General features: G+C 42.1%; 1 protein-coding gene across 1 annotated transcript in view; it reads left to right on the forward strand.

Moving 5' to 3' along the window:
- Positions 1–7,353: 7,353 nt before the first annotated feature.
- LOC138657338 (vomeronasal type-2 receptor 1-like) overlaps positions 7,354–27,474 on the forward strand; it is a 134,989-nt gene continuing 114,868 nt past the window's right edge. Inside the window, exon 1 of the mRNA XM_069745075.1 lies at positions 7,354–7,931. Within this exon, the coding sequence (XP_069601176.1) occupies positions 7,662–7,931 (270 nt within the window). The 5' untranslated portion in view covers positions 7,354–7,661. The remainder of the gene's footprint in view (positions 7,932–27,474) is intronic.

Raw genomic sequence — 27,474 nt, forward strand, 5'->3', positions numbered from 1 at the left:
ACAAAACACTCTGATAACCTTGATAGCCGGCGGGGAAATGACAAGAAAGCCCGGTTAAATAGGAAACTCCCAAATCCTAATAGAACAGGTGGACACCAGAGACAGCAGAACACAAATCACCCAGTACCATCAGTAACCACCAGAGGGAGCCCAAAAACAGAACTCACAACACATCCCCAAATTTGTGATAGACGTTGCACCTCTCGGTCAGGGAAATTTTATGCAAGTAGTACATAATGTGAACCTGTGCATAGGGGCCTCTCCACAACGAGCTCCGTTCTTGTTACACCTAGGAAGGTCTCTCTACTCCTATTGTTTGAGTTCAAAGAATTCTCAAGAGTACACACAAAAAAGTAATAAAATAATTGCATCGATGTTAAATACGTTACACGATATCACCATATATCGGTTATTGTGTGTATATCGTATATATATATATATATATATATATATATATATATATGTATATATATATATATAATGGGGTATATCGGAATTGGTAAATCATAACCAATGAGAACACCGACAAAGAAACAAATTATAATTAAAATATGTTTTTAATAATTAATATTAATAATATAAATAATTGGAACAGATGGGAACAAAAACAGGACAGAGGGACGCATACAACTTAGGGAACAGCAGAATGTGAATAAATCATATAGAAAAAAATATATATATATGCACGTGTGCGCAACCAGATCAACAATACTATAAAAGTAATAATGGATATGTGTAATATCATAATCAGTATGGTACTTAATATAATATTATACTAAATTTGCCATACATGCAAAGATATATAGTGTAAAGTATAAGCCCCATAACAGCAGGTAAAATGGTTGCAAAAATGGGAAAAAAAGATATATATATATATATATATATATATATATATATATATATATATATATAGTGCCACAAGATACCGTAACTAAGAATGGAGACTAAAAATATATATGTTCATGTACTCAAGTAAAGTGACAGTGCATAGGTCTCATAATACAAGTGATAAAATATATCAAAGCGTTGTCATCAGCATAAGTCGTAATTACCTGCGGAATGGGTAACAAAATAACAAGCTGTCCAGAAGATGCATCCACCCCGACGCGCGTTTCGGCGATTGCCTTTGTCTTGGGGTGGCGCAATCCAGAGGAAGTGGATGATTTATGTGAGTGATGCCAATGAGAATGGAGGGGCGTATAGCGACGCGCATCTGCGAAAGAGGTAACCAGGCACATCCACACCGCCGCCCCACGTGACCCAGGACACCGCAATCAGCTGATGCGATGTCATGGGACCGCGAGAAGGCGGAAGCACCCGAGACGCATCGTCATGTGATCAAGGTCCTGTGTGTGAAATAAGAGAATGCCCGAAATAAGTGTCGCTGTGAGTGAGTAAATGTGAAAGTGAATTCAGGGCAGAGGCTAATAGTGCTAGAATGGGAAGTGTGCTGCAAAAGAACAAAACAAGAAGGGGAAATAATGCTGTACATGGCTGCAGTCATTAATTATATAGATTAAACAACAAAATCAACAAATAAAGAAAAATAATAATAACCATAATGGTGACAGAAATGAATGATAAATGAATAATAATACATACTGTGATAAATAAATAATTAATCAAATAATCAATGTATACATAATACAATAATAAATAAATGATACTAATAAAGAATAATAATACTGTATGCATTAAGGGCAAATGAATAATACTTAATAATAATAATAATAATAATAATATTCTTGCAATGTCCAATGGAATTTAATATACAACTTCATCCCGTCATATCCATTATGACGTTAATGAAATTATTTAGTCCGTTGCCAGGTGTCAAAATTGATCACGAACTGAATCAAGGATCAATACTTCATGCACTGTTTATCAAACTGAAATGAATCAATATAGAGTAAAAAAAACTATATAACCTAACATGTACATATAAAGGGGGAAGGGGGAGGGGTGAAAAAAGGGGGAAAAAGGGGGATGGAGAAGGGAGGAAGGGGAGAGAGGGGAGAAAAAGGGGGAGGGGGGATGGGAGGGAAGAAGGGAAGGAAAAAGGAGCCGCCCACTAAATATAGCAAAAAATAGCACTAAAAATCCCGGACCAATATATTGTATCACAAATATGGGCCTGATAATAAATAGTAAATAAAATATGTAAAAAAAATAGATAAAAGAACCATCTAGATGATGCTTGTGGTCAGAGAAAAGGAGCAAAGCTCATGTTCTCGTTTAGGCCATGGGGATATAAGGTATTCAAGACCCAAATCCACTTTGTTTCTTTTTGAGCGAGTTTTTTACTAATATTTCCACCACGGATAGATGGGGGATGATGTCTATCCTCATTCGAGCAGCAGTAATACCGCTGACGTGTTCACATACCCTCACTTTCAAATGACGTGTAGTTAGTCCAATATAAATTTTAGGACAGGGACATACGGCGTAGTACACCACCGCTCTAGATTCACAATCGATAAAATGATTGATGGTGTATTCTTTACAACTTGTGGCATTGCCAAATGTATTGGCTCTCTCCATGTTAGGACAGGCCACACAATGACCACAAGGAAAACTACCTCTCCGTGGTGCTATCCTGGCCAAAAAGTCTGTGGGCGGTTCTGATAGTGGCTATGTACCAACATATCTCAATTCGAGATCCCTTACTTGGATTTCAAAGTCAGAATCAGTTGAGCACAAACATTTAAGACGCAAGAACTGACTCACTGGTATTGAACGTTTAAGGGGAGCCGGATGGGATGATGAGGCATGTAGTAATGCGTTAGTCGATGTTGGTTTCCTATATAAATCGGTTTGTAATGTATTTAAAATATCCCGTTTAACCATCACATCCAAGAACTCCACGGTATGAGTGTCATACTTGTAGGCGAGGTGAATATTAAGGTCGTTGTTATTAAGAAACGTCACAAATTCGTTCAAAGTCTCATGGGTACCTTGCCAAATGAAAAAAATGTCATCTATGTAACGTGTCCAAAAAAGGACACGGTGCATATGATGGTCATTGTCAGATAGGAATAGGTCCCTCGCTCACAGCCCCAGGAATAAGTTAGCGTAGGAGGGTGCAAATGGTGCCCCCATGGCAGTGCCCTGGAGCTGTAGGTAGAGGGCCTCCTTAAATGTGAAAAAATTGTGTGTCAAGCTGAACTCCAACAATTGCGTGATGAACTCATTCGTGGATGCAGGACAAGCAGACATGACCAAAAAACACTTGGTTGCATGGATGCCATCTGTATGTCTGATGATGGTATACAACGATTCAACATCGCATGTTACTAGTAAAGTGTCTTCCTCTAAGGGTAAACCATCAATCTTTTTCAAGAAATCCCCTGTATCAAGAGTGAACGATGGAAGACATTCCACCAAAGGTTTGAGTTTAGCATCAATAAACTTACCTATATTTTCCAAAAAATTGTTATGACCTGAGACAATAGGTCTTCCGGGGGGTCTACACAGTTTTTGTGTATTTTGGGTAGTAAGTTCAGAGTGGGGACAGTTGGTTTTTTAATCAACAAAGCCTCAAATAATTCCTTCGTAATTACTCCCCTACTCTTTGTCTGTTCTATAATTACCAGTAGTTGAGATGAAAATGATATCCATGGATTGACTGTTAGCTTTTTATAATATACTGCGTTCTTTAGTTGTCTAAATGCTTCATTTTCATATTTGGATTTCGGCCATAAAACAATGTTGCCCCCCTTGTCAGCAGGTTTTATCTCAACATCAGGTAGATTCCTTAATGTTTCCAAGCTCGCAAATTCGCGTATGCTTAGATTCCCATTTTTTATCTTACGTGGTACTCTCTTCAAATCTTCACTGACAACTTTGACAAATAGGTCAATATTGGAGCAGGATATAAATGGAGGGAACTTTTTTGAACGAGGGACAATACAAGATGGAATCTTACCTCATTCAACAGTATTGTGTTCAATTGCAAGTTCATTCAAGATTTGTAATGCCTCTTGCTCCGATTCTGTAGGAAATAGATTGCGTGTATTTTCATCATGAAACATTTTTTTTTTAAATAAAGTTTTTGCAAATAGATGCAAGTCTTTAGTCACAGTAAAGACATCGATATTGGAGTCAGGGCAAAAGGAAAGTTTTCATTACATTTTGGATAGGTTTGTTGTGGTGTACCTTGATGAAATTTTGATATATTTACCTGATCTCAAGTCACATTGTAAGGAGGTTTCTTTCCCTGCTCCTTGCCTGGAACCACTTAGTCAGACAGCTGGGTTGTGGGGGGAAGACTTTCTGCCCTGGACAGAAGGGACTATGTGACTGCTGGGGGCAGAGAAGAAGAGAGAGGGGTGCGGTCAGAAAAGAGCGGGAGAGCAGAGCGCATGGGACAGAGGGGACAGCGCGCCAGAGAGCGAGCAGGCTGCAGCGCCGCGCTCCCCGAAAGAGAGTGCTCCCCATGAGGGCACTGAGGCTGAGATACCAGCCGTAGTGGAGGCTGGATGTGAGAGCGTGGACTTGGAAGCCTCCGTAATCAGAGAAGACGTATCCCCTGACAGTGACCTGAGCGCGCAGCCCCGGAGACTGCAGTGACAAGCCAGGACCCCTGAGTGTGACAAGTAAACTGCTCAGTGTGTGTGTAGCATTGCTGCTGCAGAAACTCTGCCAGCCTAATATACAGAGACCTGCAGCAGAGTGGCTGTGTGACTTCCTGCTTCCAGCTTCACTGGGAGAAAAGACTGCAAAGACTTAACCCCGGAGTCTCCAGTTCCCAGGAGACAGAGGAGAGACTTCAGGATCTCAAGCCCTGCTGGTGACTGTACCCACGTTGGAAAAAGGACCCTCCAGTCAGGACCTCCCTGGACTGATAAGTTACCAGAACACTCGTTAACCCTTTCAATTCCGCTTAACTGTTTACTGTTCGCTTTATCTCTGTTAACCCCCTGTTTACTCCCTGCGAGGAGAATCTTACTCCCGTTAATAAATTCCCCTCAACAGTTGGTCTGTCTGTTCCGTGGTGACATACTCAACCCTGCACTCTATTACATCATCAGGGACACGTCAGGCAGGTGATAAAGGTTTTGCAGGATAATTTACTGTACACCAAATTAGAAAAATGTGATTAGTAGTGTTGAGCATTCCGATACCGCAAGTATCGGGTATCGGCCGATATTTGCGGTATCGGAATTCCGATCCCGAGTTCCGATATTTTTGCGATATCAGGAATCGGGATCGGGATGAATATTTATGTGTAAAATAAAGAATAAAAATAAAAAATATGAATATACTCACCCTCGGACACGCCCTGGTTGTAACCGCTGCAACCGTCAGTCTCCGTTCCTAAGAATGAGCGCGTGAAGGACCTGCGATGACGTCGCGGCTTGTGATTGGTCGCGTGAGCGGTCACATGAGCGGTCACGCAACCAATCACAAGCCGCGACGTCATCGAAGGTCCTTCACCCGCTCATTCTTAGGAACGGAGGCTGCCGGTTACACCGCTAAGGTCCAGGGTCCGCCGGAGGGGTGAGTATTTCTATATTTTTTATTCTTTATTTTTTACATGAATATGGATCCCAGGGCCTGAAGGAGAGTTTCCTCTCCTTCAGACCCTGGGAACCACTCCAGGATACATTCCGATATTTGTGTCCCATTGACTTGTATTGGTATCGGATATCGGTATCAGCGATATCCGATATTTTTCGGATATCGGCCGATACAATCCGATACCGATACTTTCAAATATCGGAAGGTATCGCTCAACACTAGAGATTAGTCGTAGTAGAGATTCAGTCTCTGGGTTTCCTAGTGTCTTTATGTATCAGCAATTTAGTGAGGCTAAAATTAAAATATAACTTTTAATCCTATTACTTAAAAAAATGACAAATATAAGAATGCAGCTGAGGGCTACAATGCTCAGCTGTCAGCTTTAGCAAGGCTGGTTATCAAGAATAGAGGGTTCCCCGTGCCATATTATTTAATTATTTAAATAAATACTTTATAAAAATGATGCATTGGTCCCCCATTTGTGACAACCAGCCTTGTTAAAGCAGGCTGCTGGAAACTGGTATTCTCAGGCCCCTGCCTAGAAATAGCAGCCCGCAGTTTCCCAGAAAAGGCACATCTATTAGATGCGCCAATTCTAATGCTTTGCACGGCTCTTCGCCACAGGGCAAGTGGGGTTCATATTTGTGGGGTTGATGCCATCTTTGTATTGCCGAGCTCACAGCTTAGTAATGGAGAGGCTTCAATAAGACACGTATCCATTACTAATCCTATAGTCGTATTGTAAATAAACACACAGCAAGTATATAATCCATTATTTGAGATAAAAAAAGTAAAAGCGTGTTTTTTTTATTTAAAAATAACAAACACAGTTATTCTCACCTAACCCCCATTCCATTGAAGTGCTCATCTCCTGTAATAAAACAAAAATAAAAACAACCATATCCCTCACCTGTCGGTCGTTCTATCCCACGCTGTACCCCACGTCTGGGGATAAACAGTTTTCAACCTGGATGGTGCCAAGATGCGACCTTCCAGGCTGAGAACCACTGAGGAATGAGCTGATGTGAGCGCAGCCTCAGTGACCAGCGGTAATGTCATCAAGGATTCTGCAGGCCACTGAAGCCACTTGTGCCGTGAGCAAAAGCCTCATGGTGCAGCAGTGAGTTCACCGGGAGAAATTTCTCACACCTTGAGACTTTCTTACTGCTAGCGAGAAAATCAATGAGGTCCCCGCAGTTCAGGGGCCCAGCTGGAAACGCAACCTCAATAACCGGTGGTAACCTCAATGATGTCAATGCTAGTCACTGAGGCTGTGCTCTCAGCAGTTCATTCATCAGTGGTTCTCACTGTTCATCCCCAGACATGGACTATGGCATGGGACAGAATGACGGGCACGTGAAGGATATGTTTTTTTTACTTTTGTTTTATTACAGAAGATGAGGGCTTCAATGGAATAGGTGTTGGGCGAGTATAACTGTGTTTGTTACTTTTACATAAAAAAGTAAAAGTGTGTTTTGTTTTTATTTCAAATAAAATACTTTATTCTGTCTGCGTCTTTGTTTACCATATAACTATAAGATTAGTAACGGATAGGTTCTTATAGACTCCTCTCCAGTACTAATCCGTGGGCTTAATGTCACCTGACAATACAAAGGTGACATCAACCCCACAAATATGAACCCCACTTGCCACAACTACAGGGCAAGTGGGACGAGTCCGACAAAGCAAAGCACCAGAATTGTCACATCCAATAGATGCGCCTTTTATGGGCAGCTGCGGGCCACTATTTTTAGGCTTGGGGGGGTCAATATCCATGGCCTCTTACCAGCCTGAGAATACCAGCCCCCAGCTGTCTGCTTTAGCTTGGTTCATTGTCAATAATGGGGGAACCCACACTTTTTTTTTAATTATCTATTTAGTGGGGGACCCCTTTCTGTGTTTTGCATTGAAAGTACCAAAAGTCCTAGACTACTGGGAGTAATAGCAGCTGCTGTATAAAACCATCAGCATCATGTTATATTCTGTGCTTCTCTCCTTAGGAGGAGATATGATATAAATTGTGTATCCTCAGGATTACATTAATACTTTACTGTGTTGTATCTGTACAATATTTGCGTTTTAAGACTTATTTTATATCTTCCTTCACCCGCAGTGTAAGTATCCGAGAATATCAGCAGCTGATGGCTTTTATTTTTACCATTGATGAAATTAATCGGAGCCCAGATCTTCTTCCTAATGTCACCCTGGGGTATCACGTGTTTGATTCTTGTGGAAATATAAATAAAGTTATTAAAGATGTTCTGCAAATAATGACCGGGAAATGGAACGAATTTGAAATTCCTAACTATTCCTATAAGAGACACGGAGTGCTGGCCGGTTACATTGGAGACCTCCATCCTTACACCACAAACCCAATGGCCGAGTTACTGAGCGTTTTTGGCTATACTCAGGTAATTGCACTTCCATTTATTACTAAGAACATATATTCACCGCTCCGTAGCTCTGCCGCTTTACTGATTGCGTGAATAGTTGTAGACATAACAGATTATTGAACAGATAGATGAAAATTGAGGTTATGCTGGGCTCTGACTCCGCGGGTGGTACCGGGCAGGGAATCAGTAGTAATTCAAATATTTCTGGCAAAATTATGCTCGTTATAAACATTCTATGTGAAAACCCAATCTGCAGCATGTAGCTGTAAGGTTCGGCCAGGACCGTAGTCTTGGCCGAGGACACCGGGGCTTTTGTGTCCTTGCATGCCCTCACAGAAAAATAACATTCCTCTGTTAGCATACCTGTGTCCTATTCCACAACTCCATCAGGGACTCCTCTGAGGTGCTGGGGACTTTCTGGAATCGATTTCACAAGAACAGAGACACAGTCCAGTTTAAATGCAAAACAAAGAACTTTACTCAATACACTTTGCAGCACATTCTTGTCAGAGTCAGCACACACATCAGGCTCCATACAGTCCCCATCCTGCATCTTCCCTGTACTCAGTCCCACGTCCTTCATTATATTACGGGGTAATAACGCCTTAGGCAGTACCGCAGTGTTCTCCTTGTCCAGACTCACTGTTTCTGGGGTATCCCTCATCCGGTTCGCCACAGATCTGAGAGTATCTGCCCATGCAATGATCTGCCACATCTTAAACCATCTGCTCCCTGTACTTTCCCGGACCGCTTCCTTTCTTCCACTCCAAGCTGCTGTAACTCTGCTGCTGTATACTGTCCTTCTGTCCCTATAGGACTCTGAGTGGTTGGGTTCTCCTTTCAAACATTACGTGGCAGCTGCTGTGTCCTGGGCCTAGTGCCCATATGGACGCTTCGGGCGCCTAGGCCCTACTGAACTCACGTAACATAACACACTGTTACACTGTTCCGCAGGACTGGCGCATAGCAAATGTGGTGCCAATATTCAAAAAGGGCTCCAAAAGTGAACCTGGAAATTATAGGCCAGTAAGTCTAACCTCTATTGTTGGTAAAATATTTGAAGGGTTTCTGAGGGATGTTATTCTGGATTATCTCAATGAGAATAACTGTTTAACTCCATATCAGCATGGGTTTATGAGAAATCGCTCCTGTCAAACCAATCTAATCAGTTTTTATGAAGAGGTAAGCTATAGGCTGGACCACGGTGAGTCATTGGACGTGGTATATCTCGATTTTTCCAAAGCGTTTGATACCGTGCCGCACAAGAGGTTGGTACACAAAATGAGAATGCTTGGTCTGGGGGAAAATGTGTGTAAATGGGTTAGTAACTGGCTTAGTGATAGAAAGCAGAGGGTGGTTATAAATGGTATAGTCTCTAACTGGGTCGCTGTGACCAGTGGGGTACCGCAGGGGTCAGTATTGGGACCTGTTCTCTTCAACATATTCATTAATGATCTGGTAGAAGGTTTACACAGTAAAATATCGATATTTGCAGATGATACAAAACTATGTAAAGCAGTTAATACAAGAGAAGATAGTATTCTGCTACAGATGGATCTGGATAAGTTGGAAACTTGGGCTGAAAGGTGGCAGATGAGGTTTAACAATGATAAATGTAAGGTTATACACATGGGAAGAGGGAATCAATATCACCATTACACACTGAACGGGAAACCACTGGGTAAATCTGACAGGGAGAAGGACTTGGGGATCCTAGTTAATGATAAACTTACCTGGAGCAGCCAGTGCCAGGCAGCAGCTGCCAAGGCAAACAGGATCATGGGGTGCATTAAAAGAGGTCTGGATACACATGATGAGAGCATTATACTGCCTCTGTACAAATCCCTAGTTAGACCGCACATGGAGTACTGTGTCCAGTTTTGGGTACCGGTGCTCAGGAAGGATATAATGGAACTAGAGAGAGTACAAAGGAGGGCAACAAAATTAATAAAGGGGATGGGAGAACTACAATACCCAGATAGATTAGCGAAATTAGGATTATTTAGTCTAGAAAAAAGACGACTGAGGGGCGATCTAATAACCATGTATAAGTATATAAGGGGACAATACAAATATCTCGCTGAGGATCTGTTTATACCAAGGAAGGTGACGGGCACAAGGGGGCATTCTTTGCGTCTGGAGGAGAGAAGGTTTTTCCACCAACATAGAAGAGGATTCTTTACTGTTAGGGCAGTGAGAATCTGGAATTGCTTGCCTGAGGAGGTGGTGATGGCGAACTCAGTCGAGGGGTTCAAGAGAGGCCTGGATGTCTTCCTGGAGCAGAACAATATTGTATCATACAATTATTAGGTTCTGTAGAAGGACGTAGATCTGGGGATTTATTATGATGGAATATAGGCTGAACTGGATGGACAAATGTCTTTTTTCGGCCTTACTAACTGTGTTACTGTGTTACTGTGTTACACATCAGCCCCTCCTACAATTAACCATCTACTTACACTAAGTTCCCATATACACTACGAATACTATAGTGCCCCCATCTAGAGGACATCATTGCGCACTACGCTTTCCCTATTCTAAACATAGCAGCAATACAGCAGTATAACATATATACATATATACTGTATATCTATATTTAACAAGACACGGTAATATACAGTTGTGGCCTAAAGTATTGACACCCCTGCAATTCTGTCAGATAATACTCAGTTTCTTCCTGAAAATGATTGCAATCACAAATTCTTTGGTATTATTATCTTCATTTAATTTGTCTTAAATGAAAAAACACAAAAAGAATTGTCCTAAAGCCAAATTGGATATAATTCCACACCAAACATAAAAAAGCGGGTGGACAAAAGTATTGGCACTGTTCAAAAAATCATGTGATGCTTCTGTAATTAGTGTAATTAACAGCACCTGTAACTTACCTGTGGCACCTAACAGGTGTTGGCAATAACTAAATCACAGACACAAAAAGAGGACTTACAAATCCTCCAAAAAATTCAAAAAAGTCACAGAAAAAAGCAGAGATGTTTTACCTGCTGAAGCCTCCAACTGAATGCAGCAGCAGGGCGCAGCGGACCCGATAAATGATGGCAAACACACAGGTGCAAAAAATACCGATGAAACAACCACTTTCAATCCAGTGTTGGCTGTTTGGCATTAGTGCACAAAAAGATAAAAGATACTAGTCTGTATATGGCATAATTCACACACGCAATGCAAGGCATCTGGTTTGCAGCCTATTAGTAACGACATACAGGTGGGCTGCCCAGGGCTACAAAATGCATGCTGTGTGAACAGAGGCCAATAGTTTACAGAGCCATCATGGTCCGACTGCGCCCTGCAAGATAAAGTGCAAAAAGAAAACCACATATCAATGTATGTAAGGTATTAGTTTATATTGGGGCCTCAATACGTAAGCTGGCAACCCATGTCACGGGTCCTTACAATTTGCCAGTCCTAACGCTAAACATTGAATAAAAGCTCACAGACACAAAAAGAGGACTGAATTATGCCATATACAGACTAGTATCTTTTATCTTTTTGTGCACTAATGCCAAACAGCCAACACTGGATTGAAAGTGGTTGTTTCATCGGTATTTTTTGCACCTGTGTGTTTGCCATCGTTTATCGGGTCCGCTGCGCCCTGCTGCTGCATTCAGTTGGAGGCTTCAGCAGGTAAAACATCTCTGCTTTTTTCTGTGACTTTTTTCAATAACTAAATCACACTTGCAGCCAGTTGACATGGATTAAAGTTGACTCAACCTCTGTCCTGTGTCCTTGTGTGGACCACATTGAGCATGGAGAAAAGAAAGAAGACCAAAGAACTGTCTGAGGACTTGAGAAACCAAATTGTGAGGAAGCATGAGCAATCACAAGGCTACAAGTCCATCTCCAAAGACCTGAATGTTCCTGTGTCTACCGTGCGCAGTGTCATCAAGAAGTGTAAAGCCCATGGCACTGTGGCTAACCTCCCTAGATGTGGACAGAAAAATTGACAAGAGATTTCAACGCAAGATTGTGCGGATGTTGGATAAAGAACCTCGACTAACATACAAACAAGTTCAAGCTGCCCTGCAGTCCAAGGGTACAACAGGGTCAACCAGTACTATCCGTCGGCATCTGAATGAAAAGGGACTGTATGGTAGGAGACCCAGGGAGACCCCACTTCTTACCCCGAGACATAAAAAAGCCAGGCTGGAGTTTTCCAAAACTTACATGAAAAAGCCTAAAACATTTTGGAAGAATGTTCTCTGGTCAGATGAGACAAAAGTAGAGCTTTTTGGGCAAAGGCATCAACATAGAGTTTACAGGAGAAAACAAGAGGCATTCAAAGAAAAGAACACGGTCCCTACAGTCAAACATGGCGGAGGTTCCCTGATGTTTTGGGGTTGCTTTGCTGCCTCTGGCACTGGACTGCTTGACCGTGTGCATGGCATTATGAAGTCTGAAGACTACCAACAAATTTTGCAGCATAATGTAGGGCCCAGTGTGAGAAAGCTGGATCTCCCTCAGAGGTCATGGGTCTTCCAGCAGGACAATGACCCAAAACACACTTCAAAAAGCACTAGAAAATGGTTTGAGAGAAAGCACTGGAGACTTCTAAGGTGGCCAGCAATGAGTCCAGACCTGAATCCCATAGAACACCTGTGGAGAAATCTAAAAATGGCAGTTTGGAGAAGGCGCCTTCAAATATCAGGGACCTGGAGCAGTTTGCCAAAGAAGAATGGTCTAAAATTCCAGCAGAGCATCGTAAGAAACTCATTGATGGTTACCGGAAGCGGTTGGTCGCAGTTATTTTGGCTAAAGGTTGTGCAGCCAAGTATTAGGCTGAGGGGGCCAATACTTTTGTCTGGCCCATTTTTGGAGTTTTGTGTGAAATGATCAATGTTTTGCTTTTTGCTTCATTCTCTGTTGTGTTTTTTCATTTAAGACAAATTAAATGAAGATAATAATACCAAAGAATTTGTGTTTGCAATCATTTTCAGGAAGAAACTGAGTATTATCTGGCAGAATTGCAGGGGTGTTATTACTTTTGGCCACAACTGTACCTGTCATTGTAGCAGTACCATTGTATAAGAGTGGTGATAAACCAAATCATGTAGCAGTACCAACATACGTTAACAAATAGTCCAACACAATCTACGGCAACGAGACGAGAGGAAAAGGCAAGGGTATAGACGTAATATATCAAATCCCCTACATTGGCTAGCATCTGCAGTAGGAGCAAGTGGAAGCAGACATTTATTTCAAGTTGCAATAAAACAGAAGGAAAATATATCGCATGGAAGGATCAATGATATTGAGGTAAACATGTCATGTATATCCTTGGTGAAATAATGGGAACAAACAAATTTCTAACATTTCTCACTGATGCAAGCTGGAAAATAAGCCAAAGGCACACGGAATCACAGAGGAAATAGAAAGCATGAACTCGCCCGTGGCCATGCGGTTACAGTGCTGCAAACAAGGCCCAAAAGAGGAATGGACGCGTGGAAGCCCAACGTGTGTCACCAATCAGGTGGCTTCTTCAGGGGCCGGTGTGGAGGCTAAACTAGAGCATAATCGTCAATATAAATAGGAACACCTTGATGTTATGATCAAAAACAGCTGAGAATCGCGCCGGCGAGAGACTGAATGTTACGTTGCTGGTCAAGCCAGGACTGCCGGAAGTATAGTACATGGGCATCGCGTGCTCGCTGCTGTGGGTTGATAAAGCAGTGACTGACTGTGCATGCGTGGAAAGAATAGAGCGGACGCTCAGGGCATGCAAACAGGTACATATGACGTCCGACTCATGCGCATGCGCTGGGACTGACATCCCTGAATGCCACTGATGTCAGAAGCGGAGTTTACCACCAGACGGCAGAGGTTTAGGTGGATAAAGAACATAAAGAACATACACACGATGACGGCGGATTTACACCTAGAGAGCGATGTTGACACAGATACATGAAGTGTCATTTATACTTATATTAGGCCAAAAAGATGCGAGACATGAGTCCAAAAGGACATATAGTGACACGGGTAGAATAGGGAGATATCATGTATAAACAAGGTGCCACCAATCAAGTGCAGAAAGCCACCTAGCGAGGTAAGGAGAAGAGGTTAGTGTCCCTCCTGCAGATGAGAACATGCAGAGGTAGGTATCAACCAAGGTGCCAACGTATATATGACTACATAAATGACTACAATAGGTTAATAACAGGTTGCCCATGATCTATTGCATCTGTAATGACAGCAGGAAGAAAAAAATATATTAAACTTGTGGAATAGATAAGCCAGTAGCCCACTAGAGATGTGTTACTTACGGCAAGGTACAACCCCAACCCCTAAGGTGTGGGGAGAGGAACATGGAACACATTAATACTGGGGTAAATCACAACTGATTATAGAATCCTGTAAATAAAAGTTCTTCATTTAGTCCTTTAGGAGACAGACTGTAAATCATCTATCCATTTTGATTCACAACGTAAGAGATGGTTGGTGATAGTTCCACCCCTAATGTTTGTATAGATACTCTCTAGGCCCATAACTGTAAAGCTTGAGTTTCCACCATGATGCTCGTCCAGAAAGTGTGAGGCCACAGATGAGATGGTTTTGTTCTTCTCACGATCTTTTTGGAACATAGAAATATTCAATAGATGTTGCTGCATTCTCCTCCTCATCTCCTGTGTAGTTCATCCGACATATATTCTAGGACATTTCAAAAACCTGACCTGCACATCCAAACATAGACTGAGTGTGAACAGGTGCTGAACCCAGAGTCGCCAACTCGTATATAGTTAAATAAATAGGGCAGCACACTGCAGCGCCAAAACATGCAAACTTGAAAAAACGAAATTTGAACTGCATTACTGCACTAGAAATATGAAAAATGAGAGCTTTTAGCGCACAAAAATGGCCAATTTTATGTGTACCTCGTAGCCACGTTAAGGCATCTCTCTTATACGAGGTCCTACGCTTGACCTACCTCACTGAGAATAAACGTCTCCATCTGAATGGGTACATGTAAAAACCTCTTCTTGGACTCAAATTCTCTCTCTATGTGGAGGGGTATTGGACCTACTATAATTAAAACACCTGAAGCTAGGAGGCGGGGAGTGCACGATCAAAAGGCTAGAGAATACATTTCAAAAACCTGACCTGCACATCCAAACATAGACTGAGTGTGAACAGGTGCTGAACCCAGAGTCGCCAACTCGTATATAGTTAAATAAATAGGGCAGCACACTGCAGCGCCAAAACATGCAAACTTGAAAAAACGAAATTTGAACTGCATTACTGCACTAGAAATATGAAAAATGAGAGCTTTTAGCGCACAAAAATGGCCAATTTTATGTGTACCTCGTAGCCACGTTAAGGCATCTCTCTTATACGAGGTCCTACGCTTGACCTACCTCACTGAGAATAAACGTCTCCATCTGAATGGGTACATGTAAAAACCTCTTCTTGGACTCAAATTCTCTCTCTATGTGGAGGGGTATTGGACCTACTATAATTAAAACACCTGAAGCTAGGAGGCGGGGAGTGCACGATCAGAAGGCTAGAGAATACATTTCAAAAACCTGACCTGCACATCCAAACATAGACTGAGTGTGAACAGGTGCTGAACCCAGAGTCGCCAACTCGTATATAGTTAAATAAATAGGGCAGCACACTGCAGCGCCAAAACATGCAAACTTGAAAAAACGAAATTTGAACTGCATTACTGCACTAGAAATATGAAAAATGAGAGCTTTTAGCGCACAAAAATGGCCAATTTTATGTGTACCTCGTAGCCACGTTAAGGCATCTCTCTTATACGAGGTCCTACGCTTGACCTACCTCACTGAGAATAAACGTCTCCATCTGAATGGGTACATGTAAAAACCTCTTCTTGGACTCAAATTCTCTCTCTATGTGGAGGGGTATTGGACCTACTATAATTAAAACACCTGAAGCTAGGAGGCGGGGAGTGCACGATCAGAAGGCTAGAGAATACATTTCAAAAACCTGACCTGCACATCCAAACATAGACTGAGTGTGAACAGGTGCTGAACCCAGAGTCGCCAACTCGTATATAGTTAAATAAATAGGGCAGCACACTGCAGCGCCAAAACATGCAAACTTGAAAAAACGAAATTTGAACTGCATTACTGCACTAGAAATATGAAAAATGAGAGCTTTTAGCGCACAAAAATGGCCAATTTTATGTGTACCTCGTAGCCACGTTAAGGCATCTCTCTTATACGAGGTCCTACGCTTGACCTACCTCACTGAGAATAAACGTCTCCATCTGAATGGGTACATGTAAAAACCTCTTCTTGGACTCAAATTCTCTCTCTATGTGGAGGGGTATTGGACCTACTATAATTAAAACACCTGAAGCTAGGAGGCGGGGAGTGCACGATCAGAAGGCTAGAGAATACATTTCAAAAACCTGACCTGCACATCCAAACATAGACTGAGTGTGAACAGGTGCTGAACCCAGAGTCGCCAACTCGTATATAGTTAAATAAATAGGGCAGCACACTGCAGCGCCAAAACATGCAAACTTGAAAAAACGAAATTTGAACTGCATTACTGCACTAGAAATATGAAAAATGAGAGCTTTTAGCGCACAAAAATGGCCAATTTTATGTGTACCTCGTAGCCACGTTAAGGCATCTCTCTTATACGAGGTCCTACGCTTGACCTACCTCACTGAGAATAAACGTCTCCATCTGAATGGGTACATGTAAAAACCTCGTCTTGGACTCAAATTCTCTCTCTATGTGGAGGGGTATTGGACCTACTATAATTAAAACACCTGAAGCTAGGAGGCGGGGAGTGCACGATCAGAAGGCTAGAGAATACATTTCAAAAACCTGACCTGCACATCCAAACATAGACTGAGTGTGAACAGGTGCTGAACCCAGAGTCGCCAACTCGTATATAGTTAAATAAATAGGGCAGCACACTGCAGCGCCAAAACATGCAAACTTGAAAAAACGAAATTTGAACTGCATTACTGCACTAGAAATATGAAAAATGAGAGCTTTTAGCGCACAAAAATGGCCAATTTTATGTGTACCTCGTAGCCACGTTAAGGCATCTCTCTTATACGAGGTCCTACGCTTGACCTACCTCACTGAGAATAAACGTCTCCATCTGAATGGGTACATGTAAAAACCTCTTCTTGGACTCAAATTCTCTCTCTATGTGGAGGGGTATTGGACCTACTATAATTAAAACACCTGAAGCTAGGAGGCGGGGAGTGCACGATCAGAAGGCTAGAGAATACATTTCAAAAACCTGACCTGCACATCCAAACATAGACTGAGTGTGAACAGGTGCTGAACCCAGAGTCGCCAACTCGTATATAGTTAAATAAATAGGGCAGCACACTGCAGCGCCAAAACATGCAAACTTGAAAAAACGAAATTTGAACTGCATTACTGCACTAGAAATATGAAAAATGAGAGCTTTTAGCGCACAAAAATGGCCAATTTTATGTGTACCTCGTAGCCACGTTAAGGCATCTCTCTTATACGAGGTCCTACGCTTGACCTACCTCACTGAGAATAAACGTCTCCATCTGAATGGGTACATGTAAAAACCTCTTCTTGGACTCAAATTCTCTCTCTATGTGGAGGGGTATTGGACCTACTATAATTAAAACACCTGAAGCTAGGAGGCGGGGAGTGCACGATCAGAAGGCTAGAGAATACATTTCAAAAACCTGACCTGCACATCCAAACATAGACTGAGTGTGAACAGGTGCTGAACCCAGAGTCGCCAACTCGTATATAGTTAAATAAATAGGGCAGCACACTGCAGCGCCAAAACATGCAAACTTGAAAAAACGAAATTTGAACTGCATTACTGCACTAGAAATATGAAAAATGAGAGCTTTTAGCGCACAAAAATGGCCAATTTTATGTGTACCTCGTAGCCACGTTAAGGCATCTCTCTTATACGAGGTCCTACGCTTGACCTACCTCACTGAGAATAAACGTCTCCATCTGAATGGGTACATGTAAAAACCTCTTCTTGGACTCAAATTCTCTCTCTATGTGGAGGGGTATTGGACCTACTATAATTAAAACACCTGAAGCTAGGAGGCGGGGAGTGCACGATCAGAAGGCTAGAGAATACATTTCAAAAACCTGACCTGCACATCCAAACATAGACTGAGTGTGAACAGGTGCTGAACCCAGAGTCGCCAACTCGTATATAGTTAAATAAATAGGGCAGCACACTGCAGCGCCAAAACATGCAAACTTGAAAAAACGAAATTTGAACTGCATTACTGCACTAGAAATATGAAAAATGAGAGCTTTTAGCGCACAAAAATGGCCAATTTTATGTGTACCTCGTAGCCACGTTAAGGCATCTCTCTTATACGAGGTCCTACGCTTGACCTACCTCACTGAGAATAAACGTCTCCATCTGAATGGGTACATGTAAAAACCTCTTCTTGGACTCAAATTCTCTCTCTATGTGGAGGGGTATTGGACCTACTATAATTAAAACACCTGAAGCTAGGAGGCGGGGAGTGCACGATCAGAAGGCTAGAGAATACATTTCAAAAACCTGACCTGCACATCCAAACATAGACTGAGTGTGAACAGGTGCTGAACCCAGAGTCGCCAACTCGTATATAGTTAAATAAATAGGGCAGCACACTGCAGCGCCAAAACATGCAAACTTGAAAAAACGAAATTTGAACTGCATTACTGCACTAGAAATATGAAAAATGAGAGCTTTTAGCGCACAAAAATGGCCAATTTTATGTGTACCTCGTAGCCACGTTAAGGCATCTCTCTTATACGAGGTCCTACGCTTGACCTACCTCACTGAGAATAAACGTCTCCATCTGAATGGGTACATGTAAAAACCTCTTCTTGGACTCAAATTCTCTCTCTATGTGGAGGGGTATTGGACCTACTATAATTAAAACACCTGAAGCTAGGAGGCGGGGAGTGCACGATCAGAAGGCTAGAGAATACATTTCAAAAACCTGACCTGCACATCCAAACATAGACTGAGTGTGAACAGGTGCTGAACCCAGAGTCGCCAACTCGTATATAGTTAAATAAATAGGGCAGCACACTGCAGCGCCAAAACATGCAAACTTGAAAAAACGAAATTTGAACTGCATTACTGCACTAGAAATATGAAAAATGAGAGCTTTTAGCGCACAAAAATGGCCAATTTTATGTGTACCTCGTAGCCACGTTAAGGCATCTCTCTTATACGAGGTCCTACGCTTGACCTACCTCACTGAGAATAAACGTCTCCATCTGAATGGGTACATGTAAAAACCTCGTCTTGGACTCAAATTCTCTCTCTATGTGGAGGGGTATTGGACCTACTATAATTAAAACACCTGAAGCTAGGAGGCGGGGAGTGCACGATCAGAAGGCTAGAGAATACATTTCAAAAACCTGACCTGCACATCCAAACATAGACTGAGTGTGAACAGGTGCTGAACCCAGAGTCGCCAACTCGTATATAGTTAAATAAATAGGGCAGCACACTGCAGCGCCAAAACATGCAAACTTGAAAAAACGAAATTTGAACTGCATTACTGCACTAGAAATATGAAAAATGAGAGCTTTTAGCGCACAAAAATGGCCAATTTTATGTGTACCTCGTAGCCACGTTAAGGCATCTCTCTTATACGAGGTCCTACGCTTGACCTACCTCACTGAGAATAAACGTCTCCATCTGAATGGGTACATGTAAAAACCTCTTCTTGGACTCAAATTCTCTCTCTATGTGGAGGGGTATTGGACCTACTATAATTAAAACACCTGAAGCTAGGAGGCGGGGAGTGCACGATCAGAAGGCTAGAGAATACATTTCAAAAACCTGACCTGCACATCCAAACATAGACTGAGTGTGAACAGGTGCTGAACCCAGAGTCGCCAACTCGTATATAGTTAAATAAATAGGGCAGCACACTGCAGCGCCAAAACATGCAAACTTGAAAAAACGAAATTTGAACTGCATTACTGCACTAGAAATATGAAAAATGAGAGCTTTTAGCACACAAAAATGGCCAATTTTATGTGTACCTCGTAGCCACGTTAAGGCATCTCTCTTATACGAGGTCCTACGCTTGACCTACCTCACTGAGAATAAACGTCTCCATCTGAATGGGTACATGTAAAAACCTCTTCTTGGACTCAAATTCTCTCTCTATGTGGAGGGGTATTGGACCTACTATAATTAAAACACCTGAAGCTAGGAGGCGGGGAGTGCACGATCAGAAGGCTAGAGAATACATTTCAAAAACCTGACCTGCACATCCAAACCTAGCTTCAGGTGTTTTAATTATAGTAGGTCCAATACCCCTCCACATAGAGAGAGAATTTGAGTCCAAGAAGAGGTTTTTACATGTACCCATTCAGATGGAGACGTTTATTCTCAGTGAGGTAGGTCAAGCGTAGGACCTCGTATAAGAGAGATGCCTTAACGTGGCTACGAGGTACACATAAAATTGGCCATTTTTGTGCGCTAAAAGCTCTCATTTTTCATATTTCTAGTGCAGTAATGCAGTTCAAATTTCGTTTTTTCAAGTTTGCATGTTTTGGCGCTGCAGTGTGCTGCCCTATTTATTTAACTATATACGAGTTGGCGACTCTGGGTTCAGCACCTGTTCACACTCAGTCTATTTTTGGATGTGCAGGTCAGGTTTTTGAAATGTATTCTCTAGCCTTCTGATCGTGCACTCCCCGCCTCCTAGCTTCAGGTGTTTTAATTATAGTAGGTCCAATACCCCTCCACATAGAGAGAGAATTTGAGTCCAAGAAGAGGTTTTTACATGTACCCATTCAGATGGAGACGTTTATTCTCAGTGAGGTAGGTCAAGCGTAGGACCTCGTATAAGAGAGATGCCTTAACGTGGCTACGAGGTACACATAAAATTGGCCATTTTTGTGCGCTAAAAGCTCTCATTTTTCATATTTCTAGTGCAGTAATGCAGTTCAAATTTCGTTTTTTCAAGTTTGCATGTTTTGGCGCTGCAGTGTGCTGCCCTATTTATTTAACTATATACGAGTTGGCGACTCTGGGTTCAGCACCTGTTCACACTCAGTCTATGTTTGGATGTGCAGGTCAGGTTTTTGAAATGTATTCTCTAGCCTTCTGATCGTGCACTCCCCGCCTCCTAGCTTCAGGTGTTTTAATTATAGTAGGTCCAATACCCCTCCACATAGAGAGAGAACTTGAGTCCAAGAAGAGGTTTTTACATGTACCCATTCAGATGGAGACGTTTATTCTCAGTGAGGTAGGTCAAGCGTAGGACCTCGTATAAGAGAGATGCCTTAACGTGGCTACGAGGTACACATAAAATTGGCCATTTTTGTGCGCTAAAAGCTCTCATTTTTCATATTTCTAGTGCAGTAATGCAGTTCAAATTTCGTTTTTTCAAGTTTGCATGTTTTGGCGCTGCAGTGTGCTGCCCTATTTATTTAACTATATACGAGTTGGCGACTCTGGGTTCAGCACCTGTTCACACTCAGTCTATGTTTGGATGTGCAGGTCAGGTTTTTGAAATGTATTCTCTAGCCTTCTGATCGTGCACTCCCCGCCTCCTAGCTTCAGGTGTTTTAATTATAGTAGGTCCAATACCCCTCCACATAGAGAGAGAATTTGAGTCCAAGAAGAGGTTTTTACATGTACCCATTCAGATGGAGACGTTTATTCTCAGTGAGGTAGGTCAAGCGTAGGACCTCGTATAAGAGAGATGCCTTAACGTGGCTACGAGGTACACATAAAATTGGCCATTTTTGTGCGCTAAAAGCTCTCATTTTTCATATTTCTAGTGCAGTAATGCAGTTCAAATTTCGTTTTTTTAAGTTTGCATGTTTTGGCGCTGCAGTGTGCTGCCCTATTTATTTAACTATATACGAGTTGGCGACTCTGGGTTCAGCACCTGTTCACACTCAGTCTATGTTTGGATGTGCAGGTCAGGTTTTTGAAATGTATTCTCTAGCCTTCTGATCGTGCACTCCCCGCCTCCTAGCTTCAGGTGTTTTAATTATAGTAGGTCCAATACCCCTCCACATAGAGAGAGAATTTGAGTCCAAGAAGAGGTTTTTACATGTACCCATTCAGATGGAGACGTTTATTCTCAGTGAGGTAGGTCAAGCGTAGGACCTCGTATAAGAGAGATGCCTTAACGTGGCTACGAGGTACACATAAAATTGGCCATTTTTGTGCGCTAAAAGCTCTCATTTTTCATATTTCTAGTGCAGTAATGCAGTTCAAATTTCGTTTTTTCAAGTTTGCATGTTTTGGCGCTGCAGTGTGCTGCCCTATTTATTTAACTATATACGAGTTGGCGACTCTGGGTTCAGCACCTGTTCACACTCAGTCTATGTTTGGATGTGCAGGTCAGGTTTTTGAAATGTATTCTCTAGCCTTCTGATCGTGCACTCCCCGCCTCCTAGCTTCAGGTGTTTTAATTATAGTAGGTCCAATACCCCTCCACATAGAGAGAGAATTTGAGTCCAAGAAGAGGTTTTTACATGTACCCATTCAGATGGAGACGTTTATTCTCAGTGAGGTAGGTCAAGCGTAGGACCTCGTATAAGAGAGATGCCTTAACGTGGCTACGAGGTACACATAAAATTGGCCATTTTTGTGCGCTAAAAGCTCTCATTTTTCATATTTCTAGTGCAGTAATGCAGTTCAAATTTCGTTTTTTCAAGTTTGCATGTTTTGGCGCTGCAGTGTGCTGCCCTATTTATTTAACTATATACGAGTTGGCGACTCTGGGTTCAGCACCTGTTCACACTCAGTCTATGTTTGGATGTGCAGGTCAGGTTTTTGAAATGTATTCTCTAGCCTTCTGATCGTGCACTCCCCGCCTCCTAGCTTCAGGTGTTTTAATTATAGTAGGTCCAATACCCCTCCACATAGAGAGAGAATTTGAGTCCAAGAAGAGGTTTTTACATGTACCCATTCAGATGGAGACATTTATTCTCAGTGAGGTAGGTCAAGCGTAGGACCTCGTATAAGAGAGATGCCTTAACGTGGCTACGAGGTACACATAAAATTGGCCATTTTTGTGCGCTAAAAGCTCTCATTTTTCATATTTCTAGTGCAGTAATGCAGTTCAAATTTCGTTTTTTCAAGTTTGCATGTTTTGGCGCTGCAGTGTGCTGCCCTATTTATTTAACTATATACGAGTTGGCGACTCTGGGTTCAGCACCTGTTCACACTCAGTCTATGTTTGGATGTGCAGGTCAGGTTTTTGAAATGTATTCTCTAGCCTTCTGATCGTGCACTCCCCGCCTCCTAGCTTCAGGTGTTTTAATTATAGTAGGTCCAATACCCCTCCACATAGAGAGAGAATTTGAGTCCAAGAAGAGGTTTTTACATGTACCCATTCAGATGGAGACGTTTATTCTCAGTGAGGTAGGTCAAGCGTAGGACCTCGTATAAGAGAGATGCCTTAACGTGGCTACGAGGTACACATAAAATTGGCCATTTTTGTGCGCTAAAAGCTCTCATTTTTCATATTTCTAGTGCAGTAATGCAGTTCAAATTTCGTTTTTTCAAGTTTGCATGTTTTGGCGCTGCAGTGTGCTGCCCTATTTATTTAACTATATACGAGTTGGCGACTCTGGGTTCAGCACCTGTTCACACTCAGTCTATGTTTGGATGTGCAGGTCAGGTTTTTGAAATGTATTCTCTAGCCTTCTGATCGTGCACTCCCCGCCTCCTAGCTTCAGGTGTTTTAATTATAGTAGGTCCAATACCCCTCCACATAGAGAGAGAATTTGAGTCCAAGAAGAGGTTTTTACATGTACCCATTCAGATGGAGACGTTTATTCTCAGTGAGGTAGGTCAAGCGTAGGACCTCGTATAAGAGAGATGCCTTAACGTGGCTACGAGGTACACATAAAATTGGCCATTTTTGTGCGCTAAAAGCTCTCATTTTTCATATTTCTAGTGCAGTAATGCAGTTCAAATTTCGTTTTTTCAAGTTTGCATGTTTTGGCGCTGCAGTGTGCTGCCCTATTTATTTAACTATATACGAGTTGGCGACTCTGGGTTCAGCACCTGTTCACACTCAGTCTATGTTTGGATGTGCAGGTCAGGTTTTTGAAATGTATTCTCTAGCCTTCTGATCGTGCACTCCCCGCCTCCTAGCTTCAGGTGTTTTAATTATAGTAGGTCCAATACCCCTCCACATAGAGAGAGAATTTGAGTCCAAGAAGAGGTTTTTACATGTACCCATTCAGATGGAGACGTTTATTCTCAGTGAGGTAGGTCAAGCGTAGGACCTCGTATAAGAGAGATGCCTTAACGTGGCTACGAGGTACACATAAAATTGGCCATTTTTGTGCGCTAAAAGCTCTCATTTTTCATATTTCTAGTGCAGTAATGCAGTTCAAATTTCGTTTTTTCAAGTTTGCATGTTTTGGCGCTGCAGTGTGCTGCCCTATTTATTTAACTATATACGAGTTGGCGACTCTGGGTTCAGCACCTGTTCACACTCAGTCTATGTTTGGATGTGCAGGTCAGGTTTTTGAAATGTATTCTCTAGCCTTCTGATCGTGCACTCCCCGCCTCCTAGCTTCAGGTGTTTTAATTATAGTAGGTCCAATACCCCTCCACATAGAGAGAGAATTTGAGTCCAAGAAGAGGTTTTTACATGTACCCATTCAGATGGAGACGTTTATTCTCAGTGAGGTAGGTCAAGCGTAGGACCTCGTATAAGAGAGATGCCTTAACGTGGCTACGAGGTACACATAAAATTGGCCATTTTTGTGCGCTAAAAGCTCTCATTTTTCATATTTCTAGTGCAGTAATGCAGTTCAAATTTCGTTTTTTCAAGTTTGCATGTTTTGGCGCTGCAGTGTGCTGCCCTATATATATTCTAGGACAGTCACAAAAAATTGCGTAAACCAGGATGCGGGATCTGCAGTTGAAGAATGCCTTAGGACGGATCTGAAAAGATAAGGTAGAGATGGAGTAACCGTCCTGTGCAATCATGAATTGGCAAATATTACAATTGCCACATGGGTAAGAGACAAAAGTCCTTGTTCCACGATTAAGTTTGGTGGTGGCGCGTTGGTAGTGACTTTGACAAAAGTTATCTCTAAGATTTTTTTGCCTATCTGGCCACCAAACTTGGAGTGGATGGAATATGAAAGATAATTTTCGTATCACTTAAGAGGATACCCCAGCTCTTGGTCAAGATCTCCCGGACTTCAGACCATTGGTTATTAACCCCTTTACCCCCAAGGGTGATTTGCACGTTAATGACCGGGCCAACTTTTACAATTCTGACCACTGTCCCTTTATGAGGTTATAACTCTGGAACGCTTCAATGGCTCCCGGTGATTCTGACATTGTTTTCTCGTGACATATTGTACTTCATGATAGTGGTAAAATTTCTTTGATATGACTTGAGTGTATTTGTGAAAAAAATGGAAATTTGGCAAAAATGTTGAAAATTTTGCAATTTTCCAAATTTGAATTCTTATGCCCTTAAATCACAGAGATATGTCACACAAAATACTTAACAAGTAACATAGTAACATAGTAACATAGTTAGTAAGGCCGAAAAAAGACATTTGTCCATCCAGTTCAGCCTATATTCCATCATAATAAATCCCCAGATCTACGTCCTTCTACAGAACCTAATAATTGTATGATACAATATTGTTCTGCTCCAGGAAGACATCCAGGCCTCTCTTGAACCCCTCGACTGAGTTCGCCATCACCACCTAGTAACATTTCCCACATGTCTACTTTACATCAGCACAATTTTGGAACCAAAATTTTTTTGGTCAGGGAGTTATAAGGGTTAAAAGTTGACCAGCGATTCCTCATTTTTACAACACCATTTTTTTTAGGGACCACGTCACATTTGAAGTCACATTGAGGGGTCTATATGATAGAAAATACCGAAGTGTGACACCATTCTAAAAACTGCCCTTCTGGTGCTTCACAGGAATTTTTGGAATACTTTTTTTTTTAAAAGTGAACATTTAACTTTTTTTCACAAAAAGATCCAAATTTTCTTATTTTCCCAAGGGTAACAGGAGAAATTGGACCCATTTAGTGGCCAGTGTCAGACAGCTGCTACAAAGGCAAATAAAATAATGGGATGCATTAAAAGAGGTATAGATGCTCATGAGGAGAACATAATTTTACCTCTATACAAGTCACTAGTTCGACCACACTTAGAATACTGTGCACAGTTCTGGTCTCCGGTGTATAAGAAAGACATAGCTGAACTGGAGCGGGTGCAGAGAAGAGCGACCAAGGTTATTAGAGGATTGGGGGGTCTGCAATACCAAGGTAGGTTATTACACTTGGGGCTATTTAGTTTGGAAAAACGAAGACTAAGGGGTGATCTTATGTTAATGTATAAATATATGAGGGGACAGTACAAAGACCTTTCTGATGATCTTTTTAATCATAGACCTGAAACAGGGACAAGGGGGCATCCTCTACGTCTGGAGGAAAGAAGGTTTAAGCATAATAACAGACGCGGGTTCTTTACTGTAACAGCAGTGAGACTATGGAACTCTCTGCCGTATGATGTTGTAATGAGTGATTCATTACTTAAATTTAAGAGGGGACTGGATACCATTCTGGAAAAGTATAATGTTACAGGTTATATACACTAGATTCCTTGATAGGGCGTTGATCCAGGGAACTAGTCTGATTGCCGTATGTGGAGTCGGGAAGGAATTTTTTTCCCCAATGTGGAGCTTACTCTTTGCCACATGGGTTTTTTTTTGCCTTCCTCTGGATCAACATGTTAGGGCATGTTAGGTTAGGCTATGGGGTGAACTAGATGGACTTAAAGTCTTCCTCCAACCTTAATAACTTTGTTACTATGTATAAGCCATCTTTAAGCACTGCAGCCAGCACACAGTTCCGCAGTTGTTGTCATGTAATGTAAAAAATAGTTTTGTCCTATGCATGACAAAGCTAAAAGTTTGAACTCCACCATTTCCAATCTGTTGGCCATGGAAATGATGCCTTTCCACCTGGTAGATAAGCTGATGGCCATCACAGTCCCCCAGTACCAATTGCCCAGTCACCATTACTTTTCTAAGAAAGCTGTGTCTGCACTACACCAGCATGACCAGTTCCTTGACTAAATCTCTGGCTGGCAGGGAGCATTGCACCACAGGCATTTGGACGAGTAAGCACGGCCAAGAGTGTTACATCTCGCTGACTGGGCACTGGGTGATTCTGGGGGCTGTGGGGACAGGAGTTGCTCCACAAGTTTTGGAATCCCCAAGGCTTGCAGGACAAACCTCTATATTTCACACTTCCTCCACTGATTCTGCCTCCTCTACCTCCTCTAGGGCCTCCACCTGTGCCCTCAACCTCTGCGTTGATAAGACACGCATTCCAACCGTGCAAAGCGAATCCCACCACTTCTGCACTGCACAGCCAGGGCTCACTGCAATCAGGCAGAATTAAAATTGAAATGCCTTGGAGATCGCAGTCATGCAGCTAAAGAGTTGTGGACAGCTCTCCAGGCTCACTTTGATCAATGGCTGTCTCTGCTGAACCTGCATCCAGGGAAGGCCATCTCCGATAAGGGTGCAAACCTGGTGGTGGCCCTATGGTGAGGCAAGCTGATACA

Source organism: Ranitomeya imitator, chromosome 1 (assembly GCF_032444005.1).
Source record: "Ranitomeya imitator isolate aRanImi1 chromosome 1, aRanImi1.pri, whole genome shotgun sequence".
NCBI classification, from domain to species: Eukaryota; Metazoa; Chordata; class Amphibia; order Anura; family Dendrobatidae; genus Ranitomeya; species Ranitomeya imitator.